General features: G+C 37.0%; 1 protein-coding gene across 1 annotated transcript in view; it reads left to right on the top strand.

The window, feature by feature from the left end:
* Window positions 1–17,275, top strand: part of Thsd7a (thrombospondin type 1 domain containing 7A) — a 401,309-nt gene that overhangs the window by 260,895 nt on the left and 123,139 nt on the right. The window contains exons 5-6 of the mRNA XM_041675563.1: window positions 686–841; window positions 2,323–2,535. Coding sequence (XP_041531497.1) covers window positions 686–841; window positions 2,323–2,535 — 369 coding nt within the window. The remainder of the gene's footprint in view (window positions 1–685; window positions 842–2,322; window positions 2,536–17,275) is intronic.

Here is a 17,275-nt window from a genome sequence, read left to right as displayed (position 1 = left end):
TGATGAACAGGCAAACAACATTTACTTATTTTTGACCAACTTATGACTAAGCGTAAATAACTGTAAATCAGACTCCTTAGCAGCTCTTAGATTTGCAGATATTAAGATTATAGGGTGGACATTTTTTCTGGAGAATCATTGGATCAACTTCACCATGAAAATCAAGGGTAATACCATTGGATCTTCTTTTCCCCTACATCCAAGTGACATCTCTGCAAACAGTAGGCCAAAGTAGAAAGGATTTTGTTCTACCAGAAGGCAATAATTGGATTTTTTTCATGTTTAGTAAAGTTATGTGCCCTTTCCTACCATGATCAGTCCTCTAAAAAACCACTCTGTTTAGACTTTGGATGTTAAAGTTTAGGATTCATCTGTAGAATTACTTTGATAGTTAGAAGAGTTGCATTTGTTTTACTAATTCCAATGCCCATCAGTTATAAACGACACAATCCATCAGATTCCAAGTCCAGTTTTATTTGATGATGTGCTTCCCTTTCTTTCACTTAGCCTCTTCATTCCCCCTGAGCCCTCTGTTTATTCTCAGCAAATAGAGAAATCTTGCGATAATATCTTAGTGACACATCTTGAAATTCTCTCCTCTGCATGCACATAAAAATTATAGTATCGACCATAACATCTATCTTTGTCTAAGTATTAAGAGATGTCCGTATTTTTCTTCCAACAGCTTCAAAACCAGTGGACTCGAAATTATGCAGTGGCCCTCTTCCTAGCACCATGCGGCTGTGCCACATTCCTTGTCCAGTTGAATGTGAGGTCTCACCTTGGTCTGCCTGGGGACCCTGTACTTATGAAAATTGTAATGACCAACAAGGGAGAAAAGGTAGGAAATGGTAGCCTCCTTTGTATTCTGTCAAACCTGCAGTAAGTTCATATGAGCAATTGCCATTTTGTATTTGGAAAACACTGTTTCTTTGGAATCATCATTCACCACCTCTGGCCCCTCTATCACACTGATTGATGAGCTGGGGAGAAGGGGCTATGGCTCAGATACCTTATTTAGGACTGAGCATTCTAGAGTCTTATTCTTTGTCCTTTGGCCAGTTGTGAATCTCTGTGTTAATCACTATCCACTGCAGAGGCTTCTCTGATGAGAGTTTAGAGACTTGTTTTTCTCTGGGTGTAATGATAAATCATAAGGGGTTGTTTTAATACTATGTCCATTTAGCAGAACAATAGTTTCAGGTTCTCCCCTAATGTCATACATAGCTATAGTTTCTTGACCCCGATAATTTGCCAAATATGGGTTTCATTTATGTGAACTGGGTCTGAAATCCAATCAGAAAGTGGTTTGTTACTTCCATAATAGTTATGTCACTATTGAACCAGTGGACATGTCTTGCCAGACCAGTTATTGTATCTTTCAGGGTTCAAAGCTGGGTAAGATAGATGGCTACTATTTCTCTTTCGGGTCTGTGCACAGCACATTCTGTGACTATTTGAGTGTGTCTAAAGTTTTCAGACTGATACAAGCATAGATTCTCCTGGCCTGCAACTTACATAGTATCTTACCATCAAGAGCACTGGCAACAGCTTAGAATATTTGAGAATCTATGACGCCCAGTAGCCGTCAATCTCAAAAAAGAAAAGTCCATTTTTGTGGCTGGGTATTTTGTGGCAGTGTGTGATGACTAGCTGGAATATCCTTCTATTATTGAATAACTATATTTAATCTCTTTTATATGTGAATCTATTTTAGGAGAATTTTCCGCTAAGTTTCCATATGAATTTTCAAAAGGTCTTGTGTTAGTTAATCTATTCTTCCTCTGTGCTACTCTTCCATCCCCTCACAACATTTAATACTTCGTTCTAAGTGAGGTAAACCAGACCCAGAAAGACAAATGTGGTATCATTCCTCTCATTTATGATGTTAGCTTGAAACCTTTAAATATGTGCACTTATGTCTAAATACCATAAAAATTAGAAAATTACTGTAAGACCTTAGCCAGTAGAAGGGGCTTTTAGGTGTGGGAGAGAATACAGTGGTATGAAGGGGCAGAGGGGAATAATTGAACCATAAACGATTTTGATTCTTGCTCCTTCCTGCTTTCCCTTCGTTCTCGGTTCCTCCATCTCCCCTTCTCTCCATCTCTCCTTTCCTTCCTTCCTCTCTTTCTTCTATCAATAAATGACTGGTTGTCCCAAATTATATTTCAATTTGGTAATATATACACTGTTACTCAATTCCCTCATGACTCTTCCTTCTACCTTCATCTAGCATTCACTCTGAGATTTAAATCATCTTTCTGAAATATTATAACTCTGGCATTAACAATAAATTTATTTCCTTCCCTAATCACTCAGGATTCAAGCTAAGGAAGCGGCGCATTACGAATGAGCCTACTGGAGGTTCGGGGACAACTGGAAACTGCCCTCACTTACTGGAAGCCATTCCCTGTGAAGAGCCATCCTGCTATGACTGGAAAGCAATGAGACTTGGAGACTGTGAACCAGATAATGGAAAAGACTGTGGGTCTGGCACTCAAGTTCAGGAGGTCGTATGCATCAACAGTGATGGTAAGACATATGCTTTGTCATAGTTTATCAAAAAGCTTCTCAGCATGGATGTGATTTTACATTATGTTAATATCAGATGAATCTCTCTCTTTCTTATTGCTATTCAGTATAGATATTTCATTAACTATCCAAAGTATTAATTTTATTTTGCATTTTATTAATAATATTTTGATTGTTATATATTTGTAATACATGGTTCTAAGTTTCATAAGTACATTTCTGTGCATTTACCCCCTATTAGTAATCATTCTCCCTTTCTTTTCCCCTTTCTCCTCCTGTTAGTCTCCTTCACTCATACTGTTTTCTGGTCTTGTGTCATATAGACATATAAGATTTTATTGATCTCTATAAAAGTTTAGAATCCACAAATGATCCAAAATTTGTGATATTTGTCTTTCTAAGACTGACATAATTCACATAATACAATTATCTTCAATTGAATACATTTTCATGCAAATAATTTCATTATTCTTTATGGATGAAATATTCCATTTTGTATCTACCGCATCATCTCTACCCATTCCACCATCAATAGACACAGTACTTTTAACTTGGAAAGTAGAGCAGATGAAGTTGGATAAGAAAAAATAACATCAGTGGAAGAATGTTTTAAAGAGCAAATTTTAAAATAACAAGGAAGGGCAAAATTTTCTAAGTAATATTCTGTTTGCTTGCTTATTCAATGTAAATAATCAAAAAGATCATTGGCATGACTCCAGAACTCCTTTATTACCACTAGATCTGTCTTAATGATTTAATTTCGTCTCTGAGCCCACATGTTGCAAGGCCTCCCACAGCACAGTGTGTCTAAATCAGTGTCTCCTCCCTTCCAGGTGTTCAGTTTAGCCAGTAGAGGGTTGCTGTCCACAAAGTTCTTTTCGTCAACCAGCATACGAACTTGGACTTTACGATTAGTTATTATGTAGGAAAATGTTATTTCCTGATGTGGTGTCTGACATGACATTTGCATTCTTCCTGAGAATGATGCTCCTCTGTGGGAGAGAACTCCCTACACTCAGCAATTCTTGAGCCACATTTTGAATCATAGGACACTCAAAGTCACAGTTTAAGCCCTCTGGACAGATCATCTTTAAGAGTCCTGCTCACTCTCAAATCCCATGACTTTGCATCTCAGTGAAGTGTGAGCACTGAACCCCAGAGTCCCATGGTCTGACAGTTTCTGATGTCTGCAGCATATGTGGAAGCATCCTGGGGCCCCCGGAGGGGCACTGCAGCATCTGGCAGTCGTCATAATTCCTTCCATCCTATTTTCTTCCAGCAAGAAAATTGTTTCCTCTTGTGTCTCAGTCACTGCTCAGTCGTAAGAAGAATTCTCTCTGAGGTGGGCAACAGACTTGCTATCACTGAAATTAGCTTTTCACTAAAACATAATCGGTCATCCTGTCCAGAGTCTGCAGTTGCCACACAGGGCAACACGGGGTAGAATCTCAGCGGGTGCTTGAAATTGAACCATGGAGAAGATTATTGCTCCAGATCTCTCAGGATGAATTTCTGTGCCCTGCTTTGTTTTATGAAGTACAACAAGGTATGATGCATCCTATCCTTAGCTTTCCCCTGCTCTGCTCTAAAGCAGAAAGAAAAGGAGACAAAGATCAGCACTCTAAGACTAGCACACAAGAAAGCAAACCAAAAGAAAGAAATAATCTTTGCCTTTCTTTGAACAAGACTGAGAACTCACACTTCAAACCCTAATTTGAATTGAGTCCACTTTATAGTCTCAATTGCTGAAAATCCATCAGTGATCTTTAACTCTTCTTTTAATACCTCTTCTTAATTTCATTTCTCTGTTCAAATAACTTCTCTTGCCCTTCTAAAATCCGAAGAAGGTATTCAAGTCCCAAGGATTGCAGAATGAGTATTTTAATAGAGCAAAAGAACTCCAACAGAAGTGAATTAATCATCAAATTTCTGCCTCCATGTTAGCCTATCACAAAATAATCAGACTTATCTTGTTTGATGCAAATATGTTAATGAATATCATGCAAACTGAAAATAGTTTATATACGGGAGGGGCCACCTATTTAAATAATAACAGTGGTTAACTTTAATTTTTTTAAATTGAAAAGTTTTAGTAATAAAACTTTAATAAATCATATCTTTTCCTTTTTATGGAATATTTTTTAAAAGCAGAAATACGTTAGATAAGTCTAATTGTATTCCAAAAAACTGTTTGTTACAAGTAAAACAGAAGTTAGTGTCTCATAATATGTGTGAGTTCATTTCCATTTGTCTACTGAAAAAAATGAATTAAATCAACTAAGAGGTGTGCATATACTGTCCATTTGTCACATTTTTTTCCTTACTAGGATATCTCTTCCATCAGTACATTGACCTTGTACACACTGAAGTCAATACTAATTTGTCAAAGGTGTAATTTAGGCTCAGTTACAGAGAGAGACAAAGTCAAGCAAATCTTTAGAATAAATCTAAGGGTTTGCTAAAATTTGTACATGACTGATCCGTAGCTGTGCTGAAAGAGTGTGAGCGAGACTGGAGACTTATAAATCCTGCTCCCGTATCATCCTGTGGTCACCTGGTAAGTGTTTAGCAGCTGTACCAAATGTTGCTTTGTAATTAAATTGGGCCCAGGGAATTAACATTGATTAGTAGTGCAGACTCTCCCCTCAGGCTGGAGCTGCAGCTATAGATTTTGTTTTATAATTAAGTTAAAGTTCGACTAGGGACATGAAGAATTAGAGACAATGAATCTGGAAAATATTAGAAAGAGTTTTCTGGTCCCACATTTCTCACAAATTTCACAACTTTGTTAACGGCACAAACCATGTGAAGTGTCTGCTTTGTTCTGAGATATTCTTAAGTAGGCTTCCAGAGACCATTAGGGCTTCTGCTGCTTTTCATTCTCTAATTGTCTTGTACGGAACAGGGTTGAGGACAGTGATGAGAAGGGCCAAGGGAGTTTTATGCAGATTCTCTTGCAAATGAGGGCATGTAGCAGAACTGCACAGGGGAGACAATCTCAGAAGAGATAAACATCTTATGTGTAGCCAAAACTGAAGATCCTGAATAAAGCCAATGCCAGATCTCTAGCACAATTGGAGGCCCTGCTTCAGGGGTAGAGGAAGACAGAATCCTATGTGGTGTTAAAGCTTTGAGAATATTCAATCTCATCCTTAGTTCCCATGATATATTTATATTTTACTTAAAGGTATACACTTTGGGAGCTAAGAGTGTTTTGTTTCCAAATTGGTTTGTTGGACTCAGAACAAACTCCACTAAGGTGAATAGAAGTGTGATAGATTATTTCGGTTCTTGGGAGGCTGAGAGGAACATGAAGAGATCAAGCAGGCTTGAACTATATAGCAAGTTCTAAACTAATCTGAACTATGAGAACTGTCTCAAGATAACAAATGAATAAAATAAATAGGAGTGCAGGGAAGTTGTAGTAGTATGGCCTGAATATATAAACAAAATGTTATTTTTTTTATATTCCTCATGAAAGAATGAAAGAAATCACGGCATCAGTGTTTTCTTACAGGGATCCATTTCAGAATGTTGACATTGTTCTGTAGGAATGCCCCCACACTCAGTGTTCTTACTTAATCTTATAAGCAGCTAAATCTCAGCAGCAGTTTCAAATGTTGATTGCTTTGTTCTGTCTTTTTTACTTTATTCTTGTCAGTAAATGTTATTTAATTAATGATTGTAACAGGCACAATTCACCCTCACATCTGATGCATAATTTTATGAAGACAAAAAGTATTTTTGTGAGGCTAGTAAGGGACTCTGATGCTGAGGTATATCGCAGTCCTATAAATAATATTGTAATTTAGGCAGTATGATGCCTCATTCCACAAAACTACAGGTGCAGTTGTGAACACAGGAAGGAATTGCTTTTTTGGACTTGGCTTTGTCATTCTCAAGTGGAATAACTATTTCACCCAAATACTCAGTGTCATAGTCCTCTGGGTCAATTTTCAAAATACAGAAGAAAACCCGCTTTATGGTTTGGATATGAAATGTCACCAGAGGTTCATGGGCTTGAGCCCTTTATCTCTAGTTGATGTACTTGTCTGGGGAGATTGTGGACTGTTTAGGATATGGAGCAAAGGTGGAGGAAGAGGGTCATTGGGGCTAGCCTTGAGGTTTCTTGTTAGGCCCTGCCTCCTATCCTAGCTCAATCTCCTTTCCTTCAAATATATAAAGTGATGAAGAATCTCAACTGCATGCTTCTAACACTATAACTTCCCTTTCTTACCGTGAAATAATGAACAGTCTGAAACTGTGGGCCAAAATAAATCCTCCCCTGTATCAAGAAGAATAAGGACATATACCTTTTCGATATCTTGAGGGAAACAAAAGAATAATTATCTAGCTATTGAACATTTTACTTCTAAATAATAGGATCCAAAGTAGAACAGATGAGACAAGTTGTTATTCTATTTTAGGCACCAGGTATTTAGCCACAGAATGGGAAAAAGAATATATGTATGCAATTTATGAATGAAATAATTAAGAACAAAAACAGTGACTAATCTGGTTTAGAGTTGCATTATGTTGGGATTACCATGAGGTGAACTTCAAAAAAAGAATTCTGCTTGTTTGGAAAAATATTTCAATTTAACATTAAAAGTATCAAGAGAGCTGAATAAAAACACCCACATGAGGTTCTATTATTTTGGGCAGTGACTTATCATGTAGCTACTTAATCTTTTCAGAAATTTTATTACTAATTTCTGCCCTCTGTAATGGGGTGTGTGCTTATCCCCATCTAAGTGGAAGAAAGGAAAGATATATCCTATTTTCTCTGAGAACTTCCTGCTACTATTCTTCATTGATTCTTTGTAGTCAGTATCAAGAAGAATAAGGGCATATACCTTTTCAGTATCTTGAGGGAAACAAAAGAATAAATATCTAGCTATTGAACATTTTACTTCTAAATAATAGGATTCAAAGTAGAACAGATGAGACAAGTTGTTATTCTATTTTAAGCACCAGAAAACTATTTTATGCAAATTAAAATAATTAACACTGAGTCAATTTGTCCACATGGATATTTATTTTAAAAAATCACTTAGAGATAGATGTAGGAGAGACAAAAAATAGAAGGTGTAGACCAAGGCTTTCTTTGAATAAAGATGCTAGAGCTCTTGGTCAAAGCTAATACTTTAATTGACTTAAAAGCATTATGTATTCTTCTGGAATTATGAGGTAATCAAAAATTAGAATGCCTGGAGTTTATGTAGGACACACTCCAAGGAAGAATAACTACATGAATATGAATCAAAGAGTCAAATAGGAAAGGTAGAATGTTAGTCAAATCTTCTTATTGTTGTTACAAACACCCAAGGAAAATCATTCAAGTGGAGTATTTATTTTAGTTCACAGTCTCAGAGGTGTCAGGTCTTCATGCTCAAGAGGAGCATCTCACATGTTGGTGGTCAGGAAATGGAAAGAGTACACTTTACTAGTTGACTTTTTTCTGTTCCCCTATTCAGCCCATCTGGACCTCAGCCTATAAGATGGTACTTTCCAAACCCATGATGATGCTTCTCTACCAAGTCCTCTCTGAAAATTCACTCTCACACATACCAAAGTGTCATTTCCCTCCTTAGTGCACCTCATTCCTTTCAAGTTAGAAATTAACTATCATTAAATAGTATAGGTTTAGGATTCATCAGACCATTTGGAGATTCAGTGATTCACCAAAAATCACAGGACCCAGCACTTGATTGTACCCACAACTGTGATCAACCACCATCATCCTTCATCATCATCATCATCATCATCATCATCATCATCATCATCATCATCATCATTTATGCCCCAGCAATTATTAAACATGCATGGCCAGCCAGTTTCTGGTAGTTCTCCAGTTGTTCCTATCCTGGGCAGTCTTAGCTGCTTGTATTATTATTATACGCAAGGTTTCAGTCTTCCTTTATGCTGTCAATCAGCATATTTGGGGCCTTCCTCTTTGCCTTGTCTCATGCACTCCTTCAAGCAGTGCTATCTTCAGATATCTTCTGTCATTCATTCTCATAACATGGCCAAATTATCTCAAGCATTGTTGCTATATCCTGTAGTTTACTTCCTTCTGCAGATGGAGATGTTTCTTGATATCATTATTGCGCAGCCTATCTCTTCATATGATGCCTAGAACCCTCCTGAGACATGCCATCTCAAACATATTCAGTTGCTGTTCTGAGTTGTGTTTCACTGTCAAGGTTCAGAGTTTAAAGAAGGCAGCTCAAGACAAATGTCTCATATACTTTTAATTTTGTTGTTGTTGTTAGGTCTCTTGCTGACCAAACCTTTTCTAGTGCCTGGAATACAGCCCTCATTATCCCTGTTCACCTCTTGACCTCTGAAATGTTCTGATGGAGGAAGGTCATTGGTTAATTAATAAAGAAACTCTTTGGCCTCATAGGTTAGAACATAGGTGGGTGGAGTAAGCCGAACAGAATGCTGGGAGGAAGAGGAAGTGAGCTCAGACTTGATAGCTCTCCTTTCTGGGGCAGACACGAGGAAGCTCCAACCCAGGATGGACGTAGGCTAGAATCTTCCCAGTAAGCGCACCTTGGGGTGCTACACACATTATTAGAAATGGGCTAGTCCAGGTGTGAGAGTTAGCCGAGAAGAGGCTAGATATAATGGGCCAAACAGTATTTCAAAGAATACAGTGTCGGTGTAATTATTTCGGGGTATAAAGCTAGCCATGTGGGTGGTTGGGTGCCAAGAACGTAGCCCGCCGCTCCGTACTTCAACAGTGTTCCCACCTTTGAACTGAAGTTTCTTCCCAAGTAGACAAAGTTGGCTGTTTGCTTGAGGTTCTGATTCTTTATTACAGTGTTAAAATCCTTGTGCTCTCTTCCCATGTGCTGCTGTATCACAGTCTTCTCAGTATTTTCGTTCATTCCAATGTTTACACTAACTTCCACCAGTTTATTTACCATGGCCTCAAGCTCATTTGGACTTTCAGCAAATAGTGCTGTATCATCTGCAAAACACTAGTTATTAATTCACACACCACCTATCTGAATGCCTATCATCTCATCCTCCAGGCTTGTTGCTATTATTAATTCCAGAAATACCTTAAAAAGTAATATTGAGAGGATGCATCCCTGCAGCACTCCTACGAGTATCTTAAACTGATCGATTGCTTAGTTCTCCACAGACTTTGACTGACACAAGGTATCTTTATAGGCATTTTCTAATATTCTTATAGTTTCCTCTGGGTACCTGTAGAACCCCATAGTTTCCCAAAGTCCATTCTTCCAAATGCTATCAAATGCCTTCCCAAAATCGATGTGAGAGACATATAAGTCTTTTCCAAATTCTTTGTATTTTTCTGCCAGTTGCCTCAAAGTGAAGATCTGCTCAATTGTGCTCCTGTTAGCTCTGAATTCACACTGGGACTCTAGTAGAATTTCCTCTGTTCTGCCCTTGATCCTCTGCAGGATAATGGAGGAGAAGATTTTGTTGCTATGGTGCAAAAAACTACTGCCCCTGTAATTTGAGCAGTCCAGCTTGTCCTTCTTCTTTTGTTTGGGAATTATGACAGAGTGCTTCCATTCCATGGGAGTCACTTTGTGTTCCTATATCTCTCTGATGAGTCTGAGAAGCACCTTGGTCCCTGAGTCTAGTGTAGCCACCTCCAGCTCCTCCACCGTGATATTATCTATTCCTGGGGCCTTCCTGTGTTTTGCTCTCTTGATAGCTTCCTCTATCTCGTTCTTGTCAATATTTAATATTTTCTATTGTCTCTGGTGTTTGAATGGCTGCTGAAGAGTTTCTTTTTGTAGTCTACATTGACAGCATTAGAGTCATTGACAATATAGGGTGTCAAAGTATTGTCTGCAATTCCAGCTAGGTCCTCTGGAAAACTGGGGAATTTAGTGCGTAGGTGGAAAGAGGTTCGTCTGGTCAGCTAAAGGCAACCACATGAAGTGGAAAAGACCTGGCCAGTCATCCTCATCAACTGAGATTATGAATCCAATATGGACAAGTTCAACAGACATACTATTGCTGTTCAATTGCCGTGAACAACAACAAAGTGCTCATGGCACAAATTCCAGAAGAATTAGTGCACAAGCTTCCAGGAATTCTCTCCAAGTAGAACCACAGGGTAAGAGGAACGAGACTGCTCTACAGTGGAACCTGATTTGCACATTGGGTCTAACTTGATAAAATCTTAGCAGTATAAATTAAACTTTGAAGGTTGTGATACTAGAAGGAAATAAGCTGGGTTTTATATGTTTGGCATCAATCACTAGACCACAACTGCTAACTGGAAGAAAGAAGGTGGATCAGACAAAGTTAGTACTGTCCTCATCATTCCAAGAGCCTAGCAAATAAAGGCCATCAGTCAATTATGAAGAATGAAGCTTTATCAGGACTGGATAATCTGAATGGATAAAAAGAACCAATGAAAGAGATTCCATGGCATCCATGTTTACCATGGGCACAGATGCAAAAGAAGATTCCATGATAAACAAAAGAGTAGAAATAGTATCTAAACTAAAAGATTAAGAAGAGAGTATCTTCAAGCCTAGAAAGGATTGACCATTAGGATATGTTGATTTTCATTTTAGAAGACTTCAGTTGTTCATTTTGGTGAACAAATGTGTGTACTCTATTTTCCCTGCATAATAGCAACACCAAAACAAGTTGACGTGTCCTTCAAATTAAAATATGAGAAGTTGTACTTCACCTCTGTTATCTTGAAGAGAGATACAAGAAATTTGAAAGCAGTAGTAGATATGAGATGTGTCTGGAATCAAATGCATCAATAAAAATTCAAAGGAAGATATGGAAGAAACTTGAGGCAGGCCACAGCTAATTATCAGTGCCCTTTAGTATGAAAGAGACAGCTGGTTTCTTCAGCTCATTACTAATGGTAGCTCTTTTGCTCTCAAGAGTGTCTGGGTTACTGGGTTCCTCTGTGAAATTTAAATAATTCTATTTTATCTTTAGAGATTAAAAGAACTTTAGAGGGCTTCATACCTGAAGACTCAAAGCAGGCATTTAGATTGATTCTTATTTTTAAATATCAGAATACATTTAATGACTTTGAATAAAAAATATATTCATAAATATTTTTATCTTTTTCTACACATAAAAGCTTTTGTTTAATATTTTATCAAAATTAACACCAATGATACGAATATCATGATATACAAGAATGAGAGACCAGTAATTAACCCACAGTGTATTTATATGTATAGCGGAGCTTTATTTAAAGAAAATTTACTTATGTAGCTTGGGTGACAACTCTGAGTTTAGTCCAGTGCACTTCTCTACACAGCTAGCTGATAATAGCATTTCACCTGTATTACCATTTACTGGCACTGAAATCTATTTCCTAACACAAATTATATGGTCATTACATGGAAAGACTGATCTTGTAAATGCAAGAACCCATCCTATAACCAAATATTCTTTCTATAATTTAAGTAATAAATCTCCTAAGAAGTTCCCTTCCGGTAGAATGCTATGCCACTCTGCCTGTTAATGTGTTTGAAATATAATTAGATTGGGTATTGTGTTCAAATCTGAGGTCTCTTACATACAATTAGGATCATCTAACACTGTAGGTTAGAGTTTATTTTATATAATTGGGTTAAGATTCTTATTTAATTTGTTGTAAAGATAAAAGTTATTATACGCTTTTAGAAAATTTAAGACAACAGGTTACACTTCAGTCTTGCTGTGTAGTAACCACAATTTAATAATGGATTTTTTAAAAGATCAGGTGTCAATTATACTGATCTCTGTGTGTTATAACGCATTTTTGAAACGTTGTTAATATAATTTCTTTTTTTTAAAAAAAAGTAATGGTACTGGGACAATGGTTTTTGAATGCAATGTTATAGCTAACAAGAGGAATATATGGCCAATTTTTAAGTAAATCAAATTACAAAGACTTTCCATGAAATTTAGGTAAATATTTGAGTATTTACCACCTATTAATATAAATTTACCACTTGATTGTTAAAATTATCATTCTCAATGCTCAATTCAAGAGAAAAAAAGACCCCATGTTGTCATAGGCAGTGGTAAGGTAAAAACACAGAAAGAGCACCCAGTTTTTATGTATGTGTGTTTTCTTTAACCAGAATAGATAAAAAGAATAAGTTATGGTCAAATTAGGCAAGAGTTTTTTAAATCAACAGAGAAATGCATCTCTGTCATTACTTTTTCCACCCTCTTCTTTGCTCCTTGGATTGTCATAAGGATTCCTCTCTGATACTTATCTCCTAGTAATTTCACTGACTCAGCTAAAAAGTCTTCAGAGATCAGTTTAACACCCCTGCCCCAAATCATATGATCAAAGTTATTCTAAAGCCTAAGCAGACCAAAGAAATTGTGAAACAGCACACATTTTGATGTGAGGTACTCAATAAAAGTAGTAGTTGTGTTTAATTGACCACAGGTTACTGGCTCTGTTTCCCAAAGAATTCCTTACAATTCTCTGCCACCCGGAAGCCCCAACCAACTCCTTCTGATATTCCAAAGTCACTGTCTACCAAAGTTAAGTTCATCATCTTTTTTAAGAACTTGATTTCTTCTTTAGCCTTAAGAGCCTAGAATATGTCACCACAACTTAACCCTGTTGATGAAGTGATGATGTAGAGGAACATAAAGTAGACAGAAAGACAAATTTCACGTGGTGACAGCACAGAGAACAGAGCAGAATGTACCTCTGTTGCAACAACTTGAGATAAATGCTCTAGATGTCAGAGAAACAGCCAAGTACTCAGTGTGCTTGCAGTGAAGTTATGTAGTGGGAAACAACTTGCAAGATGGGCATAGAGAGATTGCAGAGGCAGGGAACATTCCAGGACTTTCATCATAAGATTAGCATCTCCAGCATCTGAGCAAACAAGCAACCATTGACATCTTCTCAAATAATCACTTGCATTGTTTTGTTGAGATTGAGCTTTCCTGAGCAGGGAAAAAAAGAATAAGGGGGCAATAGCATTTGTTCAGGTGAGAAAAGATAGCTTATCTTAAAGGAAAGTTCTGATAGTGCCATCCAGGATGATGGTCTGAAAAAAAAATTACTTTAATTGGGAAGAACCAGGGAAGTTACTGGAGATACTGCTGTTATAGTATCAAGTGTTCTTTATGTAGCCATTAAGAGGCTTACTATGAATTCTTCCTTGCTAGATTATACAATGTGCCTGTTTTACAATCACTTGCTGGCTTCCTGGGGGCGTCTTTGTGAAGTTCAAAGCAATTTTGTAATTGCAAAATGCTCTCTGTCATTTCACTCTGCCATTTGTCCTTGGCACCCCTCCTTTTATGTCACCGCTGTACACTTTGCACCATTTGGAAAGCAATCAGTCTAATGCTCCAAGTAGTACTGTGAGTCGCTGCTCGAGAGTGTCCTATTATCTTTGCATGCCTATTTCTTGATACTACCGCCACATAATAGGCTGTCAATAAGTCTCTGGCCCATCACTAATTTCTTTCTTTTATCCCTAGACACCACCTCTTTTCAAGAAACGATTCTCAATTTTTCTATACATAAATTTTTGTTATTGCTCTCATTGCAAATTCCAGCTTTGCCCACCAGACGTCAGATAAAACTTGGCCTAAAATTGCACACCCTATTAACATCTGGACGTGCCTTCAAATTCAATTACTCTCAAGTGTCAGTACACTGGAGCAAATAGATGCTATCTTTTCATGAGGATAAAAAATAAACAGGAGGCCAAAAAATAAATCCCTGAATTTTGAAGAATATCTCCAGCAAGATTTTATCTTTTGATATTTTTTTGAGAGTCGGTTTTTGGAACCCCGTGATTATAACATTGAACACAGGTTCATGTGTAAAATTTGTTAATCTGATTTCTGTTACTGAAACAAGAAATGTGAAGCAATCAATTTATTTCAGAAGAGCTTATATTGACTCACAGTTTTGAAAGTTCTAGTCTACAAACAAAGGTCCCATTGCCTCTGATGGGGATGTTGAATCACAAGGTAAAAATACTACATTCACTTCATGGCCAGGCAACAAAAAAAGGGAGGGAATAAAGAAGAAAAAAAAAACAAAGACTCACTCTCCCCTTCAAGACATGTGTCCAATGACATGAAAACCTCCCACTAAGGCATGACTCCTAACTAAAAAATAACAACAGCAGCAACAAGAAGTACTAATAGCATCAAGGTAAAAACCATCATGGACCTTTAGGAGAGACATTTATGATGTAAACTGTGGCACACATATGTGCACAAGTACACACAAACACACGAGAGAGAGACAGAGAGAGAGAGAGAGACAGAGAGAGAGAGAGACAGAGAGAGAGAGAGAAGAAGGAGGAGGAGGAGGAGGAGGAGGAGGAGGAGGAGGAGGAGGAGGAGGAGGAAGACTTCTGTTAAACAGAGGAATACCAACTCTTAAGAAGGCTAAGATATGTTAGACTAAAATCAGAGCTGTGGGAAAGCATTTAGAAACCTACAAGGATTCAGACCTATCATAATTTCCAAGAGAAATATGAGACAAGTTTCTGTGGATGACAAGAGTCCATGAAAGAGGAGACAATGTGCACAACAGTCTGTCCAAATAAGAAGTGTTTGGAGGGTGGTGTGATCATTATTTAGAAACAGAACTCCAGCCGCAAGGGGGGGGGGGGAGAAAGGGAAGTTGAAACAAATGGTCTTCCTTTAGAAAATTAAACAAAACAAAAGAAAGAAACTTTAGAAATGAAAGAAAGTTAATCAAAGAACAATCTGAAGTTTTTCAGTAGAGTGCAATTGTTTTCAATTGGTCTTGTTGGTGCTCTCTTGCTCCAACATCACATATTCAATTTACAAGGCAGGGATCTACAACCATATGTTTCAGAGTCTGGTTTCATAAGAAATACCCTTTGTAAATTGTTATCTTCAAAAGAAGAAATGTTTCAAATGACATTCATCAAGTAAATAAAGACAGAAGTTATATTACCCACTTCTAATTTATTTTGTAGCCTCCCCATGATGATGTTGAGAAATTTATATCTGAACTCTGTGTGTAAACATCTGTGGCCACCATGTGACAGTATGTAATAAACCTATATATGCTGTTTACTTTTTTCATTATTGCACCAAAATACCTGATGAAATGAACTTAAGAAGGAAGAGTTTATTTGGCTCATGTAGCTCCATGGATCTACATGATCAAGAAACTGCTAGCCACACTGTGCCCTTAGTCAAGAAGCATAGACCGGACAAGTAGGGAGGAGATGCTAAAAAGATCTCTAGTGACCCACTTCCAAATCTTAAGTGTATCACCGTGTCCAACAACAGGGACTAAATGTTTAAACTCACTAAACTGTTGAACAAATTTTACATTCTAAGCATAAATATAATATTAACAAACCTCTAATTTCAAACCATTTTTTATGTTCTTAAGAAAATAAAATAATACTATACATCAGTTCTGCTTTATACAAGTAGTCCATTGCTTATACTCTGTTTGACTATTTGCTGACTGTTTGCACATTTTACTTTAAAATTAAGTTGAAAATGTTATGATATTTAGGTTTTCCAATAATTGATATGCATATTACTAGTATTTCTTAGCAGTATGGGTTTAAATAAAAAGCCTGGGCCATACAAGGGAACTGAAAATATGATCTATATAATTTATTGATTTCAGTTAGGAGAAAATGATAAACCAAAGTCAAAGCTGAGTCATAAAGGAAGCTTAGTGTAATATACTCAGGTTCTAATTTGATAAAAAATAAAACATTTTACAGTGGATTTGATGATGGATTAAAATGTAGCTTTGGTCAATAGAAAGGTTAATATTAAATGTGAAAACTTGATAATCTCTATAAAGAATGTGCCTGTCAGTTCTCAGAAAATAGAAGTGTTTATCTCTTGTTAAAATGAAGGAAGGCAGTGCTGTCTCCCTGCTGTTTCTTTTTAAGAATAATCCTGTAATCACTCTGTCAAAGTCAAAAAAGGGAACAAAGAGCATTCCTTTTCAAAACTCCTTTTTACCAAATTGTATTTCCTATGGATTTGAGATATGCATTAACCATAATCTTGAGTATGTATTGATTTCTTTTCACTTTTACCCTTTTTCACAGAAGAGAAAGACAATAATTCTTTCAAAGTAGAGTAATTCCTATTATTGCTTTGACTTCCTACACATACAAGAAGAGTTCTACGATCTATTCCAAGTGTCCTGGAGAGCTCAACCTTTGGAGAGCTGCTTATTGCCTGATTAGACATCTGTAACACTGCAAATGTTTTCAAGCCCAAATCATCCCTCTGTGTACTGTAAATATTTGATTATATTCTGTATTTTAATATTTATTTATTATCCCATACAGATCAGATGATTATTCCTCTGAAGAGGATTAGTTTCTACTTAAGTTTTCCTAAAATACATAAAAGTGTTATTCTAAGTCATTGGAGTCTGGGCTCTTTCTAAAAACAGTACATCTTAACCCCACTCCCGCCTAAACAGCTAAGAAGAAATAGAGTCTAGTTGTACCAGGAGAAAACATGGTCAACATCTAAAGTCTAGATTCTATTCTGCTGATTGGCTCAGCAAACCTATGAAATATTTAGGTTATAGTACATGCAAGATGCCCCTAGATTTCAACACACTGACTTGACAATTTGCCAGTGAGGACCAGACTATGAACACAGCCGCCCAATCAGAACCCCAGAAAATTTGGGAATACAGAAAATATGTGTGTTTAAATAAAAATATTTTAGTTCTAGCCAGGCAGTGGTGGCACACGGCTTTAATCCCAGTACT

Source organism: Microtus oregoni, unplaced genomic scaffold, assembly GCF_018167655.1.
Source record: "Microtus oregoni isolate MIOR12 unplaced genomic scaffold, Mior012 000026F_ref0000081, whole genome shotgun sequence".
NCBI classification, from domain to species: Eukaryota; Metazoa; Chordata; class Mammalia; order Rodentia; family Cricetidae; genus Microtus; species Microtus oregoni.
This window is presented reverse-complemented; position numbering and strand designations above follow the sequence as displayed.